Below are 26,304 nucleotides of genomic sequence, written 5' to 3'. Positions count from 1 at the left end.
GAAATATGTATATTCACACAAGACAGAGGATTTCTTTGGAATTTTGCCTTGGTCCATGTACACAGTTGAAAAAGTAACTTGTTTCCTTGATTGTTGGTAGAAATTTAGGAACCTGCAGTTCCTTAGCATTTTCTTCTGCTTACAGCATCGATTAGGGAATCACTTGAAAGTATAGCAGAGATTCCTGCTGTAGATCATTCCATACTGAAGTACAGTGTGGATATTGCTGTAATTTCAAATTTGCACTCTTTTAAAGTGAGAAAATCCTGCTTTTCTCATAGATGTTCAAGCAGATGCTTTCAGAAAAGCAAGCAAAATGGGAAAGCTACAAAAAGGAAGGGTCAGAAAGGATGGCTGAACTGGCAGATGTCTTTTCCGGTGTTAAGCCTCTAACAAGAGTGGAGAAAAATGGTAGGCTGAAATGGAACAATACTCCAGTTCTGGTTGTTCGTGTGTTCTCATTCTTGTTTTGCAGAAATATGGTTGTGATGGCCTGCTTTATGTTGGGCCAGGTTTGGATTCCATCCAGCCCGGACTGTGCATCCCCTGTGTCTGTGTGTGTGTGTGTGTGTGTGTAGGGCTGATGGCTTTCCAAGGTTCGCTACATCTAATTGGGAGAGATGTGAAATCTTCTGCATGTCAAACAAAGGATTTGTCACTGCATTTTTCAGGTCTTTCAAAGATTTCCATGTCTGTTTTGCATAGTGTGCGTATAATGAGAAAGTGGGCAGACTTTATGCTTGCAAGATTTGCTTGTTTTAATGAGAGCCCCAAGATCCAACAACCAGATTAAGGTGCATAATAGTCAGATGAAGCTTGGTGCAAAACTGTGGCTCAGGGAAGAAGCATATATCACGAGACAAACACTTGGTAAAAGTATACTCAAGTTATCACAGATCAGAGATTCTGAAGCAGAACTCTGTGCCTGGAAATCTCTAGCCAAAGGCAACTCATTAGGACTCATATTTTACAAGCAAAGTGCCTGCTGAGGCCAAGAGCAATATAGTGCCATTAAGTGATGGGGAGTCAGAATCCCTTGCCAATGACTGCAAATGATTCAGAGATATGCATTAGATCTCTGTCTCCCTCTGCAGCTCACCCCACCCCAGTGTGCTAGGAGAGAACTGCTATAAAAACGACCTTAGTATTGATTGAAGGCTCTTTTGAGCCCAAAGGCACCTGGCCTAGCCTGCAAAAACAACACACCCCGACCCTGAAGCATCCTTCCAAATCATCATCCACACAAATGGATGAATCAGTGTCTATGAGATTAACTTAAATGGCACTTTTCCTCCTCAAAACAGAAAACCTGCAGGCCTGGTTCAGAGAAATCGCCAAACAAATAATGTCTCTGGATTATGATGACTCCACCGCGGCTGGCAGGAAAACTGTGCAACTTATACAAGCCCTGGAAGAGGTGAGGCTGAGGAATGTCCTTGTCCTTCCGTCAGAAAATGTCTCCTGACTACCCAAATACAAAAGAGCTACAGCTATTTTGAGTGTTATTATTACGATGCACTTGTACCCCTCCTTTTTTCCTCTTGTGAAGAATCCAAGGACACTTACATAGCCCGGTAGTACCTTTGAGGTAGGTCAGGCTGAGGGTGAGTAGCTGGCCCAAAGTCACCCAGTGAGATTCATGGCCGCATGGGACTAGAACCTGGACCTCCCGGGTCCCCAGTCCGACACGTGCACCACCAGGCCACACTGGCCATGCCAAGTCCGAGAACATCAAGAGCATGTTCATCGCCACATTCTCAGAGATGTTTGATCCCTGTGCGTGGATACACTTTATGATAGGAAGCTTTTCCTTGTTAATGTTTGCTTTTGTTGTTGCATTGCAAATGGATTTAAGGAAGAAGAGAAAGGATGCTTCATTATTGTTATTAATTATCGTGGTAGTTGAATAAACACAGAAAGACAGATCTTCATAGATCAATGTCCATTCACCAGCTAGCTTTCCCAGATTATTATGGTCTGGCTTGCGGCAGGTTTATTATTGAATCCATGTCAAAGGAGATTCTTGTTCTGCGCAATATACAAATGACCCACAAAGTACGTGCTGCACGGTGTGTATGTGGATAGGAGAATCAGCCAAGTGGTGCACACCCTCAGGCCCAAATAGCAAATCTGCCCCCCCCACCGGTTTCCTGGATAGACATACCCTTTTCACCCTGACTGAGGATCATTTGGTGGTTTCCTGGCCTTGGTGCATTTTTTCTGTTCTGAAAGGTTGGCATATCTCTTTTTGAGGCTTAGTTACTGGCAGCAAGACCTTTCAGCTAAGATATGCTGGCACTTTTGGCCCTGTCCCTTTTCCATAGGCTCCGCCCACCATTGGAATGTGGCCCCGGGTGCATCTCCAAAACAGAGTTGGGCACTTGGGCGGAAAGTGGTTCAGGCTTCCTTGAAAAAGGATTCTCAGCAAGGCTGAGTATGTGCTCATGTTCAGTGATTGTTATGGAATGTCATATAATTAGAATTTCTTTAAATATCTGAGATTTAAAATTGCTCTCTCTCCTCTCTCTCTCTCTCTCTCTCTGCCTTATTCCTTTAAAAGGTACAAGAATTTCACCAGTTGGAATCCAACCTGCAGGTCTGCCAGTTTCTTGCTGATACCCGTAAATTTCTGCATCAGATGATCCGCACCATCAACATTAAGGAAGAGGTTCTCATCACCATGCAGATAGTTGGTGACCTTTCATATGCCTGGCAGCTAATTGACAGGTAGGTTTCCACAGGTATTACCTTGGTTTATTGTTGCAACTTCCACAGAGGACTTCTGTTGTGGAAAGGATCTGTCTGGATTCATCCTACTCTGCCATCGTTTTCCCTACTCCCAATTCTCAATAGCTCTAGGGAGCAGTTATATCCAGACACATGACCTTGAGTCAACAGTCCTCTTTAAATTCCACTGTCAGTAAACCTAAAAGGCTGCGGATGCAGAAAGTAGGTGGGCAAGCATCTTGGACAGCTCCCAAGAATGCTGGGAATCGTCTGAAATATTTGGAGATCTACTTTCTGCCTGCCACTGATTCAGAATCATGCTTGATCATGTTTATACACACTGTGTATAAAGCAGGGTCGCAGAACTCCAACATATGAAATGTAGTATCTGCATGCTTTAAATTTTATTTAAAAATAAAAGTGAAATGAATACTTCTTGAAAAAGCAGTCCAGAATCCTAGAGGAATGTAAATGGAGGAGACATACAAGAGGGAAGTGGAACAAGGAGGCTGAAGTGAAGGAAGCCAACAATCAGAATAGACATAGACCCCAAAGAAGGAAGCCAGAGAGAAGCCAGATGTTGCACAGGGAGTAGCAACATCTGGAAGTACAGTTCTGTTAAGTAAGCAGGAACAGAAGACCTGCCATTGTGTGTCTGATGGAATGCTTCCCGTGGCGGGAACCTACCCATTTATTTATTACATCTGTATACCATTCCATAGCCCACAGGGCTCTCTGGGTGGTGAACAAGTAGAGAACAAGTTTAAGACATGTAACAGTAAATTGGATGATCACAGAACAATTTTAAAAATGTATGTGGCCAACACCCCACCTGCAGTCTGGAGGTAGTACAGCCATTGCAACAGGCTTCTAGAATTAGGTTTAGAAGCTTGGTTCCACTCACTTTTCCTTCCTTTCCTTTTCTTGCAGTTTCACATTCATCATGCAGGAAAGCATACGGTTTAATCCATCTATGGTAACCAAGCTGAGAGCCACATTTTTAAAGGTGCGTAGGAAAAGAGATCTTCAATAGAAACCCCCATGCATGCAAAATATTCCTATGGCATCCAGCGCATGTGTTCCTACATGATGCCAACATATCCCTTTGGAGCTAAGAAGATACCTTAATAAGGCTGATTTCATTACACTCCATGGAGCTCTTCCTTTAATCATAATCAAATCCCAGAAAAAGATTTTCAATCTTATTTTCTCCTCCAGAAAGCCCACCAGTTTTAGATGAAGCCCAAGTTCCTCTGGAGCTTCACCCAGTCCCAGATGAATTCATTTCAGCCCCCAGCACCCCGATGTCCTGCGATTCTGTGCACAGGAGCTACAAGGCAGACCTTAGTCAGGGGGGTCTTTCACCCCAGGAGCTGAAGTCCTAGCCAGAGAGGCTCTCACGGGGTGCATTCCAGGGGTGGGAGAGAGCAAGGGCAAATCGGTGGGAGCAAAAATGCGAAATACGACTGCATGTGGTAACTTAAAGTTTTTACTCCTGGAACTGAAGCATTAGAAGCATGCCAGCCTTTTGGAGGGCTGCATAAATGCTGGGAAACTACAAAAAGATTTGTGGCTGGGGAAAGGGTGGAGTCTCCTGAGCTCTCGCCCCCCTTCGGAAAAGCTTCTGGGCCTGAGTCTTTAGACCCCTGCAGTAGTTTCCAGCCCATTCCAGACCAGATATAGAGCGCAGATTAACTTCCAAGTTTCCCACAAACCAGTGCCTTTTCCTTTGGGTTATTTTCCAAGTATAACTTGGCAGTTCTGCCAAGTTTTTTTCCCAGAGGTCCATGTGGAAGGAAAACATAACATTTAAAGAATTGCACTCGTGGAATCAAAGAAGGCCATATACAAATGATATCAATTATGCTACCAGCAATGCTAGTTATAACAATATGTAATTCTTTGGGCAATGACTATGAGGATGTGGCCCAAGGCCCTTTCTGTTTTTCTAGTCCTTCTCATATAGCACCCTAAACCGTTATGCATTCTGGTTCTAGTTGGCTTCGGCCCTTGATATGCCACTGCTTCGTATCAATCAAGCAAACAGCCCTGACCTTCTCAGTGTATCGCAGTATTATTCTGGAGAACTGGTTTCCTATGTAAGAAAGGTAGGATCTACCTGGTAATCCCATTCTAACTTTTCTTTTACGAGTCCTTCAAGAGATCCATCATTTGTTAACCCTGCATTGTTCTCTTTCTCCCTTTGTGTGCCTGCTTGTCACTTTATAAAAGGTTTTGCAGATCATTCCAGAAAGCATGTTTACATCCCTCCTTAAGATTATAAAGCTGCAGACCCACGATATCATTGAAGTGCCCACCCGTCTGGACAAGGACAAGCTGCGAGACTACGCCCAGCTTGTGCCACGATACGAGGTGCATCTTGGACCTGGATTTGTTTTCCTGACTCTTCCTGGTTTTATATGCTAGACTCTGCATGACTTAATTTTGTGTTACCGTTCAGTATTTTTAGGGTCTTCATCTTGGCAAGCCTCCCAGAGAGCTTGGGCTATTGGGCAGTATAGATCTGCAGTAAGTGCCCTCAGATCAAACAGTCCTGGAATAATGGTGAAGACAGAGATGAATTAGCACAGTCTCCCTGAATCAACAGTCCTGCAGAGGAGCTGGGCTACTTGCCTTGATGATCGGGGGTTGCAGGTTTGCAGCCAACAACTCTGGAAGGCCCCAGATGGAGCAGGGCTGCCTTAGCACCTCCAGAATATAAAACAAGCCCTGCTTGATCAGATCTGGAGTCTAGCATTTTGTCTCCACTGCCCAAGACGAGCAGGACACAAAGGCACCTTCCATTGTCACTCCCCAGCAGCTGGTTCCTGGGTGCGTCCTGGATTATGCTGATATTTGTGCCTTAAAGATCTGGCTGAAAGAAGTGTCACGCCTTCCCTATTACAGTGTGACTGGAGTGCAGTGACTGAAGGCAAGGTGTTCAGGCCGGAGGGGTTCTGCAGCCCCTGGGTGGAAGGCATGCCCCGTTTCTTCCAAAGGGGGTCAGCTAGGAGCCAATGTGGTGTAGTGGTTAAGAGCGTCGAAACAGGACTCAGGCAGTCTGAGTTCTAGTCCCTGCTCAGCCATGGAGCCATCTGGGTGACTTTGGGCCAGGCACAGCCTCTCAGCCCAACCTACCTCACAGGGTTGTTGTGGGGTAAAATTGAGAGCAGGAGGAGGAGAGTGATGTAAACCACTTTGAGTCCTTTAAAGGGAAACAGGCAGGATATAATAATAATAATAATAATAATAATAATAATAATAATAATAATAAAAAATACAATAAATAAACTATAGGTGCCTTGCTTGAGGGCTTCCAAACCCTGGAGCTAGCACAGTGTGCGGGACAGAAACGGTCCTCTTTTGCAAGCAGCTGCTGGTGGCTCGCTGCTAACAGAGCCCTTCCCTGGGCAGACATCTGAGCCCAATCTGCACACTGTAGCCATTCCAGTGATCAGAAGCCCCCTTTGCAATCCCAGGTGCAAAGCACCCAGCATAGAAATTTGGTGACCCTCTGCTATGGAACATCACCTGAGCCACATAATATAAATACAAGCAGAGATTAAAAGAAATAATGAGAGAGACTCCCTTGCCAAGGATGTCCTTTCTCTCCATCCCGTCACCTAATCCCTGCTGTTTCCTTTTTAACGCCTGGCCCCTTTTTCTGTTTCCATAGGTTGCTAAGCTTACGCACGCCATCTCAATTTTCACAGAAGGCATCCTGATGATGAAAACAACATTGGTTGGGATCATCAAGGTAATGTTCGTTGCAGGTTGAAAAACCAACAAACTCGTCCCACCCCCACCCTCTGCAGGCAACTCGGTGAAGAAATACCGACTCTGCTTCCTGAGGGGCTTGCTGCTTGTCTGCTTTAACAGCAGCCGCCTCTTGGCCTCAAAACCAGGACCATTTCCAGACAAGAGATGGTCAGGTGATAGGGAGTGGAGACAGGGGAGGGGACATCACCCAGAGGACCTCCTTATGCCCCCCATGTGGGCGAGAGCCTTCCTGAAGTCTGCAGTTCTGCACCCCTGTTTTAAATCTGGTATGCAAAGGATTCAGCCTGGGCCTTGTACAGACAAGTTCTGTGCCCCCCGCTAAGTTATGGGCCTTTTCTATCCTAAGTTTATTTACATAGAAGCACATTCCACATACTTGTGGTGTCTGTGTTCCTATGCCCAGGATGGCTGCCTTCAGCTAGGATGGCGTTGCTTGTGAATGTGGACCCTGCAAGACGAAAAGCATGGCAGAGGTCACCGAATGCACACTGAGAGCCAGTGTAGTGTAGCGCCTGGAGTGTTGGACAGGGATGTGGGACGCCTGGATTGTGATCCCCGCTCTGCCATGAAGCTTACTGGGCAAAATGGGGCCAGTCACTGACTACCTCACAAGGTCGTTGCGAAGAGAAAATGGAGAAGAGGAGAATTATGTGAGCTGCCTTGGGTTCCTTTCAAGAGGAAAATGGGGATATAAATTTAGTAGTGATGACAATAATATTCTTTCCAGTCAACCTAGGTTTTAAAGTTGTCATAGCAGGTGTGAGATATCATATAATGAAAGGTCACCCCCAAAAACCAACGTCTTCCAAAGCCAACCTTCCTTTGGCACCTGCTAAGCGCAAGCAGAGGCTGAGAAATGAAGTGAGCAAAATGAATGTTCAGGGAGGAAGCCTGGGGTGCAGAGCTCTGCCGTTCTTTCCCAACCCTCAGGGAATAATTTTTTGTAACAAAAGCAGAAACGAAACCATAGAACTCATCCGATTCTACAACCACCTGTGCATTCACATGGGTAAAGAGGACTGTGTTTATGTCTGATTTCTCTCTTTCTACCTCTCTAGGTGGACCCAAAGCAGCTGCTGGAAGATGGAATAAGGAAAGAGCTGGTAAAGCGGGTGGCCCTGGCCCTGCACCGAGGACTGACCTTCAACCCCAGGGCAAAGGTGTCCAGCAAGTCTCCCATGCTTTCCCAACTTCCCTTTCCTTCTTACACCCACCCTGGCTAAGCTAGCTGTGAGCACAGTTAGGCTAAAACCCGCAGGTTGCTTTCCTTTCCTTTGTTTGCTTATACAGTAAAACCTTGGATTGCAAGCATAATTCATTCCGGACACATGCTTGTAATCCAAAGCACTTGTATACCAAAGCGAATTTCCCCATAAGATTCGATGTAAATAAGGTTAATCCAATCTGTAACCTTTTTTTTAAATCACAAAAATTTGAAGTGGGCGCACTTGGGGGTTGGGGAGACGGGCGCGATCGCGGGCGCACTGGGGGAGGGACAGGCGCGATCGTGGGCATGCTTGGGAGGGAGGTGGGCACAATCGTGGGCGTGCTGGGGGGGAGACGAAGCTGTACTCACACCCGCAGTGAGAGAGAGAAGAACCAGTGCTCAGTTGTGACATGAAACTCAGCAGGCAAAGCCCACATAATACTTGTACTGCAAGACATCGCTCGTTTATCAAGTTAAAATTTAGAAAAACTTTTTGTTCGTCTGGCAAAACACTCGCAGACCAAGTTACTCGCAATCCAAGGTTTTACTGTATTTTCTTTTGAAAATAAAACTCTCTTCTTAACTCAGAACAGATTACACACTTTACAAAAATGTCCCTGTCTTTGAATAGGGAGCTTTTGGTTTATTTTCTAAAGCAGGTAAGTATAGAACATTACAGGCCAGAAAGAGATTAACCAGCAAAGACTGAATGTCCCTGGGGTGGCATTTTTACTGTGCCCTGTTTCTACAGCCCAGTGAACTCATGCCCAGGCTGAAAGACATGGCAGCCACCATGGATGGGTTCCACCGTTCCTTTGAATACATCCAGGATTACGTCAATATTTATGGCTTAAAGATCTGGCAGGAAGAAGTGTCTCGCATCATCAATTACAACGTGGAGCAGGAGTGCAATAACTTCTTAAGGACGAAGGTACAAGATACTCGGATGGAAAGAATTTCTGCGCCTCCTGTGATGGACTGCATGCCCCATTTTTTCTGGGGGGGGTGGCAACTTATGGGTGCTTTGCTCAAGGACTCCTCAAACCCTGGAGCGAGCATTGCACAAAGATAGCAGTTGGAGGAGACATGCTCAAAGACGACACGGTGTTCAAATGTAACAGCAAAAATGTGTGTTTAGTTGAAGGTGGAACTCAGAATTACTTCAAAACTATGTTTTTCAGATTCAAGACTGGCAAAGCATTTACCAGTCCACCCATATCCCAATACCAAAATTTGTACCAGTGGATGAATCAGTCACATTTATTGGTCGGCTCTGCCGAGAGATTCTGAGAATCACAGACCCAAAGTAAGCATTGCATGTGACCTGCACGGTCTCCTTCATGTTATTTAAAAAAAATGGTTTGCATGAGTGCGTGGTGACGAAGTCTGTGTCAGATATTTACTCACAGAAATTTAGGAGGCAAGAGATGGGATTTTGTCACAAACGTTTCGTGAAGGTTCCTCCCTCACCATTTCCACAGCTTGTTTGCTGCATCTTTGCTGTATGAAAAGACCACTCCTGTCCTTTATAAATTTATCTACTCTTTTGAAGCATGCTGTTTAAGTTACTGTAAATGAAAATACTGTCCTGAGCAGCTCCTGATAGTTGACTGTGATACTGTTATGTCACACTATTATTTAAGTTTATCCCTGAAATAACCCCAGAAAATGTGGGATCTAACAGTTACTATAACGATATTATAATGTGACTCAGATCAATTGCCATCAAGAAACCAAATCAAAGTGAAGACAAGTGCTTCTATGCTTACGCTGAATTGTGAACCTATTTGCCCCATTCCACAGATTTCCCAAGTGAGGCTGAAATGAGGAATATGTGAACTTTATGGTTTTTTGTTTGCTTTGCGAAAGAACACATTCCGTGTAAGTGTGCGAATGTGTTTTGTCTCGGCCTTTGTATTACCTTACATAATTTTGGGGGCAGAATCTGCTCTAATTTTTAATTATATTTAGTATCCCTTCTTACCTCTTGTTCTGCTCCCGTTTTAAACTGGGGCCCCTCCCTTATAGATGTATCATATGCAACTAATTTTGCGAGGGACGTTAACAAGCACAGCGAACGGCGGTCACAAAGACTGAGTAAAATGGCGGACACGCCACTCTATTTATACCACTGGGGGGGCAGGGAGCGGAGTTTTCCCGCCAAAAAGGAAAAAACCGTTAGCTTTTTAATCTTCCGGCCTAGGCACTGCGCACCCGTATGTGTGATGCACAGAGGCCACGACGAAGAAATTTCCTTAATTTTTGCAATGTGCCTGCTGTCCTTTTTCCCTCTTCTGTCCCATCAGAGTTGCCTGTTACATCGACCAGCTGAACACCTGGTATGACATGCGAAGCCATCAGGAAGTGTCCAACAGTCGCCTGTTTTCTGAGATCCAGAACACTCTGGGCACCTTTGGCCTGAATGGTTTGGACAGGCTTCTCTGCTTCATGATTGTGAAAGAACTGCAGGTAACTAGTTCTTGATCATTAGGATGTGCCAACAAAAGATGTTCCAAGAAGTTTGGTGAGCTCAGATATCAGCTCAAATATCTATTCAATTGATACTCACATTTGTCATTGCTGTTCAATTCATGCAAATAGGAGAATTTCACAAAGCAAAAGACATCAAACACAAAAATTATGTGATTTTTCCCAAAGTTGCACAAATGTCTTCTCCTAGGCCTGCATTTTTTACAATGTACAATTTCCTTTTTTTGATAAAATCTGCATATTTTTCAAAGGCAAGTATATCTTTGAGAATTTACAAACATTTTCTTTGTTTTCCTGCTTAGGTTTGCATTGGTGAACAAGATACATTTGTATGTTTTTTAAACAAACTATGAATTTCCATGCATTTCTGCTCATAACCATCCAGGGCCAAACCAGTCATAAGACAAACAATAGCTTGGGATGCAAAAAAAATCCCAGAATTTGGTGATATAAGCTGTATGTAAAGAAAAGACCACTCCTGTCCTTTATAAATTTATCTACTCTTTTGAAGCATGCTGTTTAAGTTACTGTAAATGAAAATACTGTCCTGAGCAGCTCCTGATAGTTGACTGTGATACTGCTATGTCACACGAGTAAAACATAAGATATGAGGGAGTTAAACTTCATGAAAAGGTACATCTGGTGGTACCACATGAGTAATAGAGCAACTTAAAAACTACCTGAATTAGACCCTTTAATGTGCTGCCTCCCACCTTACAAAAAGTCTTTCCAATTGAGATCAGGCATATTTCTAAATTACTTGGTTTTCAGCCTTTGCTGAAAACCTTTCCGGCAGGTATTTCCTGACCAAGGACTAAAGCCGTAGACTATTCTAAGGAACATTGCCGATCATGTATTTAGACTTCCTTTGTGTGTGTGCTGTTTGTTTAGAATTTCCTCAGCATGTTTCTGAAAATGGTGCTGCGTGATAAGGGCGTACATGAGGCACTGAAATCTCTCATGAAGACAGTCTGCCCTCTGAAAGGAATTGTGGGTAAGATCCTTTCAGCCATGGTTTCCGGTTCAAAAGGAAGTTTGATTCAGAGGAATTTGGCAATGGGTTGCAAGCACTTATGCGAGGAAATGCTGAAACCATGGGACATGGAAAATAAAGATGGTGCCATCAAGGCCCATGCCCAGGGTAATCTGCTGCAGGCTGTGGGAAGGGCGGAAGGCCCACGAGTGCCGCTGTAGCTCCAAGCCGTGTCTTTTCTCTGCCAGCTGCCCTCTTCTCTTGCCACTTTCCTGCCCTGCTTGATAGGTTGTAGCCAGAGGGACACTTTGCTCTTTCTAGGACACTGAACACTGGCAGAAGGCATCTAAAATTAGAGTGACCCCCCCCACACACATACACACACATGCACACGCATTTTAGAGACATTTGGTCATACCATGAGATGCAGAAGTGACAAGAAGCAGAAATGTCTCGCGCTTCTTGTCTTCAGCCACAATGGTGTACATACTTTTTCCAAATGCACCAGAGCTAGCTTGAGCATCACTGCCATAGCCTGTGAAAGACCTTCCTCCAGTGTCAACTTCAACCACTGCTGCTGCCCAGTAACTGCCCCCTGGGGGTGTTTTTTGCCCCATCAGCATTAGAAGTGCCCATTCTCTTCAACTGATGTGCCCATTACTCCTGAACAAAGTGGGTGCATCCTAGTCTGGTGTCTCAGCCTTGGCCATTTGGACTTGGGTGACCCTGCTAGGAGACCTCCTAGAGCGACTATCTCTGGCCTCTTGGCAGCTTTATTCTCAGCTTCTCAGACCCTCCCACACCCCCTCACCCCATTAAAGTGTGCATCCATGGGGGTTATTGCCATGCAGAGAGAAAAACCCTCTTAACTCCTAAGGGTTCGTTTTTACTAAAAATGTTGATGTCCTACCATCTCTTTCTATGCTTTTCTTGGTTCCAGCCAACTGTGGCAAGGTGTATTCTTCAGCAGTTGCCAAAACCCAGAAGATCTGGGCTGCTTACCTGGATGCAATTATGAAGGTACTTTCATCATAACTCTCTTTGGAATAGGTGTTCCTATGGGCACTTGTAATGTCCCCAATGTTAGATCGGCTTTGAACATATGGGTTGGTTCTAGACTTGAATATTGCATAGAGCATGAATCACTAGGACATGGTTGGTCATGACAAAGTTAAGTTCCACTCATTTCAGTGGAACTGCGCCAAGCACGACTGAATTTTGCTTCAGCTCACCAGGCTAGAAGTCATGGGATGTGCTCAATACGAGCAGCGTTTCTCACTGCATTTCTCACTGCATGCCTCTCCACTTCAATTTGTGTTAATGTCATGTGCAGTCCATGCAGATGGAGAATTAAGGGTTAAAGCTCCCTAAAAGTTAGGCCCGTCGCCCACTCCATCAATTTATCATACTCTGCCCTTCTCATAAAGCATGCAGAGTATACTTTACAGCACAAAAGCATAATAATTCTAAGACAGGGCCTCTCATTTTAAAGGTAGCTGTTACTACATTTTTTTAAAAGATGCGTCTTTTTTTCAAGGCAGCAGATGTGCTTTCCCTCAAACCCATCTTGTCGCAACAGCCCCGTGAGGTGGCTTGGGCTGAGCAGGGATAATTGGCCGAAGCTCACCTGGCAAGCTTTGTGCCTGGTGGTTGATTCGCAGCCTGGTCCTCGCCCTGAGTTCTCAGCCACACATCACGTGGCTCCTGTTATGGTAGCCCCTCCGGCACTGTGGGCCAAAGAAGGCCTCTTGCTCATGCCTCCACAGCCGCTGGAGATAGAGCGGCCAGGGGCACTTCTCCCGCATGTCCCTCGGCTTCCACCACCATCGGCATCGCAACCTGAGATTGACGTCTGCCACGGGAGGCGATGCCCTGAACTGGTAGGGTAGCACACGCTTGAGCTCTTCAGGACTTGGAAGGTCAAAAGCAGAATCTCGAACTGCACCTGGAAGGCAGAGGTCACATCAGTGCAGGAGCCAGAGTAGCAGAGATCTCCTGCTGCCACAAAGTCTCACTGATGCTCTGCAGAACTCGATTGGGCGCAAAGGCGCTCTCTCGATTATTCACCTCTTGGTTCCAGTTCCCATTGCAATTTCGGTGAGAAGGACCTGGGCTGCTTCTATGGGAGTAAGTCTCCTTGAACAAAGCTGGCTTAGTGTTACGTAAATGTGCATAGGGCTAGAGTTCTGACTCATATTTCCACTTGATTACACCTGTTCTAGAAAGACAGGTGCTTTGTGCATCTTATTCATTTCATTTTTTCTTACTGCATGTTTTTCTTACTCCCTCCCCAGGTTGGCCAGATGCAGATCTTAAGGCGCCAGATAACGAATGAGCTTAACTTTTCCTGCAGATTTGACTCCAAGCACTTAGCAGCAGCCCTGGAGAACCTCAATAAGTAAGAATCCAGCTCCTTGAAGATCCACTTAGATCCCACCCTGGTGTTGAAGGCAATGATCTGCTGTTTTGGCAAAGTGTGAACTTTTAAGCGCATGATGCAATGCATGTTGAGACAGAAGGAAGTGCTTCAGCTCCCTCTGTTTCCCAGCCAGCATGGCAATGCTAAGAGTCGTAGGACTTTTTTCTGTTCGAACAAATGTCATATTGTGCCCTAAGCTTCAGGGTTCAGACAACTCTGCCAATTTGGATGAAACGAGGGAAGAAGAGCGAGATCACCATTCCAAAGGGGATCTGAATTAGACTAGGGAATAACTTCCTACCAACTTCTAGGGTAAGATGTTAGGAAAATGTGCCCAATTTGTGGAATTCCTCTCCACTCACCCAAATCTTTCCCCAGCTTTGTGTTTGCTAAAGTGGAATGCCTTTCCTCCCACAGCCCCCAGACCCAGTTCTTCCCAGAGTGAATTCATTTTTGCTTTCAAGATTTCTATCCTGCATTTCAATTGAATGATACTTAGAGCAATTTATGACTTATTGACTGATATTTGATGTGATGTGATGTGATTTCTACCAAGAAAATGGCACTCAGCACAGCTTACAGTCGTATATAAATTAAAATGGATGTAAAACAGTAATAAAACAAATATATTACACTGCAGTGAAACACACAACAAGAAGAAAATAAAAAACAGCTTCCAGCCCAACAGATGTTTAAGGCAAAGGGCAGCTTGAATAGAAAGGTCTTTGCCTACCAATGGAAAAACAAGACAGAGGGAGGCAACCTGTCCTTGTCCATGTCCCCAGTTCCCCACTTCTGAGATTTTACCAGGCATCTTCCTCCTGGTTTCAAGCGACAGAGACTAGAAACTTGCATTTTTTTTAAGTTGAAAAGTTGTGATGCTGGATTTATGAATTGGAACGGTAGGCAGTTGACCTCCTTTTCTGCTGTTGTCTTTTTAGAGCAATCCTCGCTGACATTGAGGCTCATTACCAGGACCCATCCCTTCCTTGTCCTAAAGAAGATAACACCCTTCTGTATGAGATCACAGCCTACCTGGAGGCAGCAGGCATCCATAATCCATTAAATAAGGTGAGCCTGTTTTTCTTTTATGCACCAAGAGTGACCTCGGTTCTTTGCTGGTCTTCAGGTGCGTGAAACAGCACCACCCAGAAATGCAAAAGAGCACTATTGGCAGAGTTGGGGAAAATCCTTGGGGAAAAATATCTGGAGAAAATAACCCCAACCCAATGAGATCTACATGTGCTTAGGAGGCATCATATGCTGGCAAGCTGTGATGGAGGGGAAGGACAAAAGACCGAAGGAAAAGAAATTTAAATTGAGTGGTGTTTCCTAGAAGGTACCATTAATGCCATATCCTATCATTCTCAACCATTTTGGGCATCTGAATTTGAGTGATATTACTTTTAGTATTTTTAATTCTTTGCATATGTTTAACTTTAAAAGGTTTGTGTGTTTCATGGTTATCGTTAGATGTCCTAGGGATGACCTTAGATACTAAAAAATCAGGGCTAGAACATAATGGATGCATTTAATATAAACATATGAACAAATAAATATTCGAACAAATAAAATGTATCTTTCTACTTATCATCTCAGGGCTTTCTTCAAGTGCATCTGCCAAGTGAGACCCCAAAGGAAAGGTCCTTTTCAGTAGTGGCCCCTTAGTTGTGAAGCACCTTCCCCAGAGAGATCCACCTGATGCCAAATGCATTGTTCTTCCATTTCCCAAGGACTTTGTCAGGACAGAGCTACAACATTTGTTGCCTGAAGGAGCAGACAAGATGCTGTCTCTTCCTATTTTATGTAGAAAAGCAGCTGGATTGTCAGTTGAATCTTACTGAAATAAGATCCTCCACTGCCCATGAAAGCAGCAGCCAAGCTTAGAGGGCACACGTGAGGCTCCTAAGCGCATGGATCTCCCTTCCCAACACCTTGCTTCCATCTCCCACCTGGGGCAATTGTCTCACTCTCCCTAATGGTAGGGCAGACTAGTACACAATGGCTTCCTACTGTGGCTATTAGATTTTTCCCTTCTGTTGTTTTGATTGATTTAGTGCAGCAAAAACTCAACTTCTCTGCTTCCCTCTCCCTCATTTTAAAGTGATTTTTTTAATAATAACAATACTGTATTACAAGGGTGGGCAAACATCTTGATCTTTACTAGGACCCAAAGTTCCACCCTGATATAAAAGACATAGAAATAAATGTTCTGAAACCACACATTTTCTCTGAGGACCAGAACTGACCTGGGTTCACAATCCTTCCATGCAGTACTTCAGTCCAGATTACCCCAAGCTTTCTTCATTTCAGCTGCATAATTGGTGGGGGGCATTTTAAAGCTGCTATTGTTAAGCAATTACGATGCAGAAAACCTTGCAGATTTTCTACAAATCATCCAAAGATCTACCAGATTTTCCTACCGCACAATCATCCAGAGATGTATCAGATCTGCCTATTCCTGCTGGGAAATGTTATAGCTGTACAAATTGTTCTGTTTCAAAATGCATAGGATTGTGCCTTTAATCTCTTTAAGATGTCCAGAGAATTTCAGTCATAAGATGGTCTATAAAGTATAATTTATGTCTAAATTTATAAACAAACGCCTTTTTCTTTCTCCCTCCATCATGTTTTCCTTCCTAGATCTACATAACTACAAAACGATTGCCGTATTTCCCCATTGTGAATTTTCTCTTTCTGATTTCTCAGTTGCCAAAACTTCAGTACAGTAAAAACTTAGGTATAGTATAACTTTTTTAGCTTAAAGCTTTAACTGTGGTTGGTTACCAAAGAGCATTCATCTTAATTTTCACAAGCTTGTTAATGACGACATCCCAATTACCACAACTTATTTTTAATAATCACTTATAATGTTAATTCTAACCCTAATTATAATTATCACAAGAAAATTAAATTATGAAACAAACATGACTGCTAACAAACATGAGCCAGGGTTTGGAAACTCTGCCCTGTGAGGAGAGACTACGTAAGAGAACTGAGCGTGTTCAGCCTTGAGAAAACAAGAGTTGGGACATGATATCTATACTTATTTTCCGCTTTGTAAGCCTCCCCGAGGCTTTCTGCAATGGGGGCGGCATAAAAATGCTATAATTAATTAATTAAAAGGGTATCACAAAGAAGAAGATGAAGATCTTGGTGCTCTCAGATATGGAATAATATCTTGCACACCCCAGATTCAGGCTAGATATCGGGAAAGTGTTCTCACTGTCAGAGCAATACAACAATGGAACCAGCTGCCTGAAGAGGTGGTGGACTCTCCCACACTAGAGACATTCAGAAAGAACCTGGACAGCCATCTGAGTGGGATGGCGTAACTTGGTGTCCTGCAACAGCAGGGGTTTGGACCTGATGGCCTTCATGGCCCCTTCCAACATTACTATTCTGTGATAAGCAGCCGTGGATACCAGTTGTGCAACTGAAGGGTTTCGTAACCAGATACTCAGAAGACTTTGTATGTGGGAAGTTTCAAACTTTCCCATTATATGGGGCAACAAGTCTCACCTGCACCATCCAGTTAGCAGACTATTCTGTACAGTTTCTCACCAAGCACTGGAGGGGAATTGTCTCTGCTGGTTTGGCTTGTGTGCTGGAAATCCTTTCCCCTACCCAACCCCTAATCCATAAGAGTGAGCCACTTCACTAGGGCCAGCTCCGGGTTTTTGAGGGCCCTGGGGCAAGCCTTCCTCAATGGGCCCCTCCCGCACTACCTTCTCATTGTCATTGTCAGCAACCGTTCTTGTGCCTTCTCCTCTTTCTCGTGGCTCCTACTTGCTGGCTTGACAGCCTGAAAGTCCATGAACGAGTCCCCAGTAACTTCTCCTGCTCCACCTTCTCACCACCACCATTGTCTGGGCCGAGGAAGGAGCAGGTGAACCAGCAGGTGAACTGGGAAAGAGGAGGGCCAGCTCCAAGGAGCTCTTGTCAGGCAGCCCAGCTCCCTGGCGCTGGCCCTACACTGCACATGAACCACAAGCCGCCACAGAGCCGTTCTTCAAGGCGGCTGATCTTCTCCACCAACCCTCAGAAGGTTGCAAACGCCTGTCTCTTGTTTTGCTTCTTTTTCTTCAGGGATGATGTGCAAAAAGCCGGCCGATCCTATTGACTGGCCCCCTCTGGTGCTTGGGCTGCTGACGCTGCTGAAACAGTTTCACTCGCGATACACAGAGCAGTTCCTGGCTCTGATTGGCCAGTTTATTCGTTCAACGATGGAGCAGAGCACGAGGTACTTTCTCCTTCTCCTTCGCCCAGCAGCTACCTCTGTTTTTGTAAGCTGCCTTGTTAGCAGAAGCCATTCCATGAGGAAACAGTCAAGCAGCTTAACCTGGTTGTATTGACTCTTTGCAAGGGGCTGAGAGGGACTGTCACGCAAGAGAAAGCCATTCCCTGATTTACAGGTGTACATGAATAAGAAACACTCCTTCAGTGGCACCAACACGTCATATCCTAGCCATACCTGGATGTGCTGCAGTAGATGTGGAAGATAATCTTAGAAAATCCCCTCAGTTACCTATTTCTCCTGCTTGTTCCAATATTTATTCATTTTAGTTAACTTCTATACAACCCCTATAGCAGAAGCTTTCTGGGCAGTTCCTAACAGGACCATGAGACCCTAAAACACCACACAGTTTCCTCTAATAGAAAATTTGAAACATTTAAAACAATTAAGAGGTAAGACAGTATGTAATACAGAGCACCAGACAAGGGTGTCCTCTTTAAGCCATTAGATAACTTTAGACATCTTTAAATGACTTGGTGCAGAGGCCTTATCTTAGCCTGGTACTGAAATGATTTGGGGGGTCATTCCACAGTAGCGCCACCACTGTGATATGCAAAGTAGCTTTTGAATCTTGTTCCAATAAGAAGGGCTCTGTCTGTCTGTCTGTCTGTCTATTTAGGATTTTTCTAGGCCATCCAATCACTTTTGTCTCTTATGCAAATTAGGTTTGGAATCTTCAACTCTTGGAGATGAAGTGGGAGAAGTATTATTATTAGTAGTAACTTCCTTCTCCCACTTCCAGGCTGGTTCCCTCCAAACTGGCTTGGTATCAGGGCACTGTGTTAAAGCTCATTATGGGATGGCTTTCTGAGCCCAAGAAGCAGTGTTTGCCTGCTCCAGTGGGATAGTCTTCTCCTTGCCCATGAATTTTCCTTTCAAACTGCAGAGATTATGTAATAACTAAGTAAATGTTGGCCCCCATGTTCTGCTTCTTTTGCCTGTCCTTAACACATTGAATCTACTGTTCTCAAGAAGCTGTGATGTGAATGCAGTCATGCTGGCCTTCAAACCACAGTTGGGTGAAGTTCGGCATTCAATAAATATGAATAACACCAGTTCCCACAAGCACAGTCCAGGCTGCGAGGAAACCTCAGGCCCAGGTGATCATAAGGAGCCACACGATGCCTTGAATGGCACGACCTAGTTCTGAACCACCCAGTCGTGTTTGTAAGGATGGGATGGTTGCATTTCTTTGTTCTTCCCACACTCCTGCCACGTATCTTTGGCTGTCTTCCTACACTCCTGCTCTTCCCTGTATGCCCTCCCGCCCCTTGAGATCTGAGGCGGAGGGCCTTCTTCGGGAGCCCTCCTCGAAAGAGATCGAGAGGGTGACTACCCAGAGGAGGGCCTTCTCTGCAGTGGCATCCCGATTGTGGAACACGCTCCCCAGAGAGGTTTGCCTGGCGCTAACGCTTTTTCCTTTTTGGCACCAGGCAAAACCCTTTTTATTCTCCTGTTATTTTAACATTTAATTGGTTTTAATTGTGATTTTATTGTGAATTGCTGGATGCTGTGCCATTTTTATTTGTGCTTGTTGTAAACCATTCTGAGACCTTCATAACGGGACTGTTTAGGCTCTTCGGCAAAGACAAACCTTTCAACACTTTCCTGATGAAAATAGGCCTTTCTTGTATACTATTAACACTTCTATTCTCACAGTGAAGATTTGTTCCCAAAGATACAAACACTTCCTTTCTCTTCACTGAAGGCTCTTTTCCACGTGACCTATGCTAAATTGGCTACAATAGGTAACTGAGAAAACTATAATAGTTTGTAATGGAACCTTTAGGCAGCAGTTCCATAGTCCCCAAGAGCACACCTCAGGAGTGTGACAGAAAACCTCTATCCAGAGAGGGGCAGGTCCATGCCTGGATGGAGACAGTCCCCCTTCAGAAGCTGAAGTGGTGCAGCAGCTGGAAAGTTTGCCACCACGACCCTTTTGTTGTTAGAATTTCGCTTTGAAATTCCAAATTCGGATCTGTAGGATCCGAAGTCCTCCCAATTTGTGAATACACCTACCAACTGTGAGGGAGGTAAAAGGTTTTAAATTTTTGCAATTCAAAAATTCCACCCCCGACCCCCAGGCCCAAGACTCTCCCAGCTGCTCTCCTGCACCAGGATTGTGGAATTGGCAGTTATACTGCCATGACTTCGCCTTCTCTTGGGATAGCTGAATTGTTCTGCTCTTCTTAAAGTACAAGCATCTCAAACACATTTACAAATATTTACTATACAGATGGGAAGCTCATTTTATTTCATTTACTACTTCTCAATGCTGTCCAATAGCCATAGTTCTCTGGGCAGTTTACAAAGATTAAAAGCCTTAAAACTAAAATATTATGCATAATATAAAACCTCTTTACACACAAACATAAACAGCACACGTACACACCTCTAAAAGTTTTAACAAGTGAAAATAAGCAATCCAGGGCCCATTAAAATCTATTCCATCTATGAAATGCGCTCCCCAGAGAGGTCTGCCTGGCGCCATTGTTATTTGTTTTTCAGCGCCAGGCTAAGACCTTTTTATTTCTACAATATTTTAACAACGTTTAATATTATCTATTTGAACTATTTGAACTTCCAGCCAGAATGAATCAGGGGTTTTAATTTGTGTAATTTGTATTTTTTGTATTTGTATTGGGCACTATGTTGTCTATTTATGTTTATTTATGTAAGCCGTCCTGAGGCGTTAAGCGATGGGACAGCGTATAAAAACTCCAAACAAACAAAACAAACAATAAATAAATGTGGAAGGAGCTACTTCCTTCAGAAGACTGTGTGGCTCAAGTACAGGGTGGCGCAGGGAAACGGGAAATTTTGGAACTAGGAGTGGGCGACCCTGGAGCTTCGGCAATCGTTTGGAACCTCTTTCCATTAGTTTTAATGGGGCAGTGGAGTGGTGCGCGACGAGCATTCGCTGTAAAAGCCTTTTATAAGAACAGTGATAGTGTGACTGCTGTGCAAAGGGAATTTCAGCCTCATTACCAGTGATTGTGTCCCATCTGCTCCTGCAATCACACCTTGGGTGCATAATTTAGAGAAATGGGTTCAGCCTTGAAGAAGAAGTCCCTAGGTTGTGTTCGAACGGCCCACACACCAGAGAATATTGAGACTGTTTGAGCTGCCATCACGAGGAGCCCTCGCCACCTCGTTCGACACCTACAGTGTCATTTGGGGTGATGAAGCGTGCAAGTGGAAGTTCCAGCCCTACAAACTGCAGATTGTGCAGGAACTCAAACCCAAGGACCACGTGTTGCATCAACAGTTTTGTGAACGATTGCTGGCTAAAGTAAACGAGGCTGCCAATTTCATTAACAACTTGTGGATTTCGGACAAAGCCCATTTGCACCTTAACAGATATGTTAACAAACAGAATTTTGGAACTAGGAGTTGGCTACCCTGCGGCATCAGCGATTGTTTTAAAGCCAAGTGTCTCGCATGTGTCCTGCAACCATTGCTGAACTAAAAAGGAGGACTGGAATCGCTGGCTTTCTTCTTGACATGCTACGTCAAGCAATACAGAATTTGCAGAACCGGCTGTCATGGGCAGCACCGTCATAATGTTATCTTCAAGACATAAAACGAATATTGAATGAATATTGATTACCATCGGTTGCATATCCTGTACAATGCACTTCATCATGAAATGCATTTTGTGATGTGTTCATTCATGCATTGAGCATCAATGAGAAATTTCCCGTCTCCCTGCACCACCCTTTATTACCAGCAGGACGACAGAACTGGAGCCCAGGAAAATAGGCCTTGTATCACTCTGCTATCAGCCAGGCTAGGACATGACTCATTAAGTAAAATACAACTTTTGCTGTGGAGGTAGATATCCAGAAAAGGCAGCACCATCTGTTTTCCCAAGATGTGGACCTACTCTGAATCTTGATGCGTGGAGGGACTGCTTCCCCTCATGCAGGGCTGAGACAGTTGCCCTTTGAACCCACCTGATTTCTTTGAATTCTGTGGCATTTGCTGTTACCCTGCAGAGATAAGGGGAGAGCGGGGTCCCAGGTGCAGTATAATTCAGGTATCAGTACTGCTTACCAAACTTACTGTTCTGGTGGACTCTGCCTCTAGAACATGGCTGGGAAAAACAGTGTCTTCCCTGCCCCCCCCCCCGAAGAACCATGCTTGGCTAGAGCTGCTTCCTTTCTGGCATCCTGCCTCCGTTAGTGGGCAGCCACATTCCTCTGGGAAACCCCCAAGCCTGATAGGAGTGCAATAAAACCACCCCACTCATGTACCCCAGCAATTGGTGCACATAGGCCTACTGTCTCCTGTACTGAAGACAGCATATAGTCATGAGGACTAGTAACAATGGATAGCCATATCTTCCATGTATTGGTCTAATCCCACTTAAAGCCATCTTAAGGTGATGGTCATCAGAACTCTACACAGGCAGTGCTTCAACTTCTAAGTAATATCTATAACCATGAGTATCTTCTATGGCAGCTTCTTGAAAAGCAGCCTTCCCTAACCTGGTGCTCCAAGATCTTGTGAACGACAACCTCTATCATCCGGCAGCAGTGGGTTCAGGGAGCATAAGACAAGCTTCAGGGCCCAGAATTTCCTTTTGCTAGAATAGCTTGATTTGCACTGGATGCAGAGCTTCCCTTAGACTTCTCAGTGCTTCAAGTCAACAAGGCTGGGTGACCCCAATTTTTTCAGTCACCCAGCAGGTTGAACCTGGGTTTTTCGCATCCAAGCACAGACCACCTTATTCTGCAACATGCTGGGTTCATTTTAAGTTATTCTGTTAGTGCCTTTAAAAACAAAACAAGCTTCAAAATATACATATACACCCTGGTGTGTGTGTGTGTGTGTGTGTGTGTGTGTGTGTGTGTGTGTGGTGAGGAGGGGAGGGGGATCAAGCCACCTTTACAGTTCTTTTTTATAGTCACAAATTGGGTTTCCAAATAAAGCCATGCTCATTGGTTCTGAAAGATCTCACGGTTGTGTCTTTGTAACTAACTATAGCCAGAAGGTCCCAGAAATGCCCGCTGATGTTGTGGGTGCCTTGCTTTTCTTAGAAGATTACGTTCGTTATACAAAGCTGCCACGAAGGGTGAGTAAATAGAGCTTTTTGAATCTGCACAGAGGAGAATGAAAAAAAAATAATGGACCCATTTTGCAAAGCAGAGAAAAAGCACTGGAATTTTCTGCTCCTATCTTGCTTTCCATGTGTGTCCTTGATACAGTGTGAAAGCTTGTGAGGGGAAACAGGGAAAACCAGCAATATTTTATCCTCACAACAACCACCCTGTGAGATAGGTTAGGCTGAGAGTGAGTGACTGGCCCAAAGCCACCCAGGGAACTTTATGAATGGGAACTAAAACCCGGATTTCCCAGGTCCCTGTCCAACGTTATAACCATCACAGCACACTAGTCCTCATTGTTCAGGAGTGCATGTGAAATGGTTTGGAACACACCCATCTTGCCATTTTGCTTCAAATTATTTTTCTTCTTTTAATGTGCAGTGTTACTGTACCATCTGAGTTAGAGAAGCAGTTTCTACAGAATGTTTAACACTGTCTTGGTGAAATGTCCTTCATTGTTCCAGGTGGTTGACGCCCACGTGCCTAATTTCATTTTTGATGAGTTCCGGACAGTTCTGTGAATTTCCATGCAAGCGGTAGACCAAAATGAAAATATTATACAAGGACTTGGGAGAAGATAAAGAGTGAGAGCAAAAATTAGCACTTCGACTCTGCCTTTTACTTTTCACTTTACAGAAAACCTCTATAGATGCATGAACTTAACATAATAATAGATGCCAATCCCTTAAAACTATGTTTCAGAATCCTTCAGAATGTGCTTAACTGATACAAGTGAACTGACTTTTATATTTAATCTGTCATGTTGTAGACAATACTTTCTGTACAAAAATAATGCAATTTATTCCAGCAGTTTGTGGACAGGAATGACTTTTTGAATAGCAATTAAAGTAATCATAATGAAATGAGAAGCCTTAGAATACTTACCAGTTTTTTACATACTTCAGCAATATTTTATTTCTTCAGCACCAAACCCTTGTGGCTTTCTTCATCTCTAAGACTGTGGAAGTCATTTTCATAGAGGGAATTAGTACTTTTGGAAATGCAGATATATCTCACTGATTATCCTAAGATGAATGCATGCATACCTCCAGCTACTGTTGGCTGCTCATACAGAAGATACTTTCTACAGATGGATCTTTCTTGCTGGACCACAAGTAACCAGCCTGATGAAGTAGAAGATTCTCTGAACCATCATTTACAGGATGCAGCCTAGTTCAGTGCATTTTTACTCAAGATAAATTTCCACAGAATTCTAGGAGGTTTATTCCCAAGCAAATATACACATAAGGGTTGGAAATTGAAATCCCACTGCTGCTGTGCTTCTTAAAAATCAGAACTACATGCTCTGGAGTGTTCATTGTACATTTTCTTGTGGTTGGCTGTATTTGATAATTTGGGTAGCATTAGGCAAGATTCTTACCCTTCTGCAAAATAAATATGAAGTATGAGATGGTTTGTTTGGAAGGAGAAGACGTGAGTGATACTTTTGCTACAGTCCTATGCATCAACTTTGTTTGAGAATAAGAAAGGGCCTTGTATAACTACTTTGTCAGTTCCCTATCCAGATCTGCAGCATCCTCATATACATGGTATGAAAGCCCCCAAGAATTAATTGCATCACCCTCAACAGAATTAGCAGGACTTGCTCCCCAAATTTCATTCTGGATTAAAAGTGTGGAAGAATACAGTCTCTGCCATCCTCTTACAAAGGAGTTAGGAGTTAAAGTATAGCTCCTGAACTAGTCTTTTGTGGGCTGTATCCCATCCTCAGGATGCTTACTTCACTTGGGACTGACTTCTGAATAAAACTGTGTGGTATCAGATAGCACTGCGGCATCTCCTATTTCAGGATGTCATTTTTTGAAATCTGCAGCTGAGTCAGTAAGTTATATTGCAGGTAATTATGCGGGATGGAGTTCTTGGCAATGGGTGATGTGATTTGTAATCTAACAGGTTCCATGAAAGCTTAATCAATCCTAAATGGTATTTAAGGTTCCATGAGGCAATTGTTTACCACACTTTATCTTTCAGTTTTAATGAAACAATGTTTCATTAAGATGTCTAAGATTTTTTTAAAGATGAAGATAAATATAAAAGTTACTTTACTAGATCGGATGCCATCTATGGGCTACACACATGCAGCTGCTTTTGCACATTGAGCTGAGGGTATTTCCCCTGCCATCAACCGGAGAATCAGCGGCAGAAGTCCACCAAGAGCATCCAAGGTTCACTTGAAGCTACCGCTTTCCTCAGAGGCTTCGGGTGCAGTGGAAGTTCAGGAAGAGGGGTCCAGTTTAAGGCCAAGGGTTCATGCTGTTTCCAGCTCAAGGCCTATCTTAATTCAAATGCCCTTGATGAAGCCATCCTTGCCCAAATATTACATATATTTACCCTGAGTCCATATAGAAAAAAATAGTCTCACAACACTGTTATACGCACATTATGTGAATCGTTTTGCAATGCGTTACATGAGAAGTAGCTGCTATTACTACACTTGCAGCAAGGGTTAAATTTTCAGTTCCCCTCAAGTCAGAAAAGAACACTTGTTTAAAGTATCATAACTTTTATTGAAATAGTTATCTTCATTATAACAATGGGCCTTTTGCCAATAAGGTCTGTGTCCCAGAAGTCTGACAACAAAACTTCTTTTAAAAAATTAAAAACGGATGTAAAAAGTTGTTAACAGGTATTATATCATGTACATCTGCAAACTGCTGTGGTTCAGCTTTCATCATATATGGGACTGACATTTAAGACTTTTCAGTATGCCATTTCAAAAGGTAAAAAGCAGTATCAGTGAGAAAAATTCATTTCCGAAATATTTTTTAAAGTCCATGATAAGATGCTCAGTTGTCATGATCCAGAATGCTGTGTGGACTCTGTGATTCACATGTGATTTACCAGAGCCATGTGCAGAGTTTCCCATCCCTTCCACTGAAACGAATGAGACCTCCACCTGCCCAGCTCCTCAGCAACTGGTGGATGCAGGCAGGTCGCCTCTGGTCAAGGAGGAAGCACATGGCCAGCAAGGCTAGTAGCCACTGATAGCCGCCTCCATGAATTTCTCCAGTCCCCTTTTAAAGCCTTCCAGAGCAGCAGCCATCCCCACTTCCTGCAGCAGCAAATTCCATAGCTTATAGGTTATGTATAGAAGTGTCTCCTTTATCTGTTATTGTCAAAGGAACTGTTCGTAATTAACCACGCCAAGGTTTAACGAGGTGTAACATAGGTGGCATATAAACAAGCACCCCAATTGCAACATGTTACAACATGGAGATGTCTGGGTGTAACTTTTCATTCAAGAGGCTCTCGGGAAATACAATTGTCACTGCAAATTTTCAG

General features: G+C 43.9%; 1 protein-coding gene across 1 annotated transcript in view; it reads left to right on the top strand.

The window, feature by feature from the left end:
- WASHC5 (WASH complex subunit 5) overlaps nt 1-24,412 on the top strand; it is a 36,983-nt gene extending 12,571 nt beyond the window's left edge. The window contains exons 11-29 of the mRNA XM_044450413.1: nt 282-411; nt 1,305-1,417; nt 2,561-2,727; nt 3,658-3,733; nt 4,725-4,835; nt 4,960-5,100; nt 6,404-6,484; nt 7,566-7,667; nt 8,466-8,645; nt 8,896-9,020; nt 10,021-10,183; nt 11,096-11,198; nt 12,118-12,197; nt 13,472-13,575; nt 14,538-14,667; nt 16,240-16,336; nt 17,686-17,839; nt 22,883-22,970; nt 23,466-24,412. Of these exons, the coding sequence (XP_044306348.1) occupies nt 282-411; nt 1,305-1,417; nt 2,561-2,727; nt 3,658-3,733; nt 4,725-4,835; nt 4,960-5,100; nt 6,404-6,484; nt 7,566-7,667; nt 8,466-8,645; nt 8,896-9,020; nt 10,021-10,183; nt 11,096-11,198; nt 12,118-12,197; nt 13,472-13,575; nt 14,538-14,667; nt 16,240-16,336; nt 17,686-17,839; nt 22,883-22,970; nt 23,466-23,522 (2,202 nt within the window). The 3' untranslated portion in view covers nt 23,523-24,412. The remainder of the gene's footprint in view (nt 1-281; nt 412-1,304; nt 1,418-2,560; nt 2,728-3,657; nt 3,734-4,724; nt 4,836-4,959; nt 5,101-6,403; nt 6,485-7,565; nt 7,668-8,465; nt 8,646-8,895; nt 9,021-10,020; nt 10,184-11,095; nt 11,199-12,117; nt 12,198-13,471; nt 13,576-14,537; nt 14,668-16,239; nt 16,337-17,685; nt 17,840-22,882; nt 22,971-23,465) is intronic.
- Nucleotides 24,413-26,304: the final 1,892 nt, after the last annotated feature.

The sequence above is a fragment of the Varanus komodoensis genome, unplaced genomic scaffold, assembly GCF_004798865.1.
Source record: "Varanus komodoensis strain SLA01 unplaced genomic scaffold, ASM479886v1 scaffold66, whole genome shotgun sequence".
Lineage (NCBI taxonomy): Eukaryota > Metazoa > Chordata > Lepidosauria > Squamata > Varanidae > Varanus > Varanus komodoensis.
This window is presented reverse-complemented; position numbering and strand designations above follow the sequence as displayed.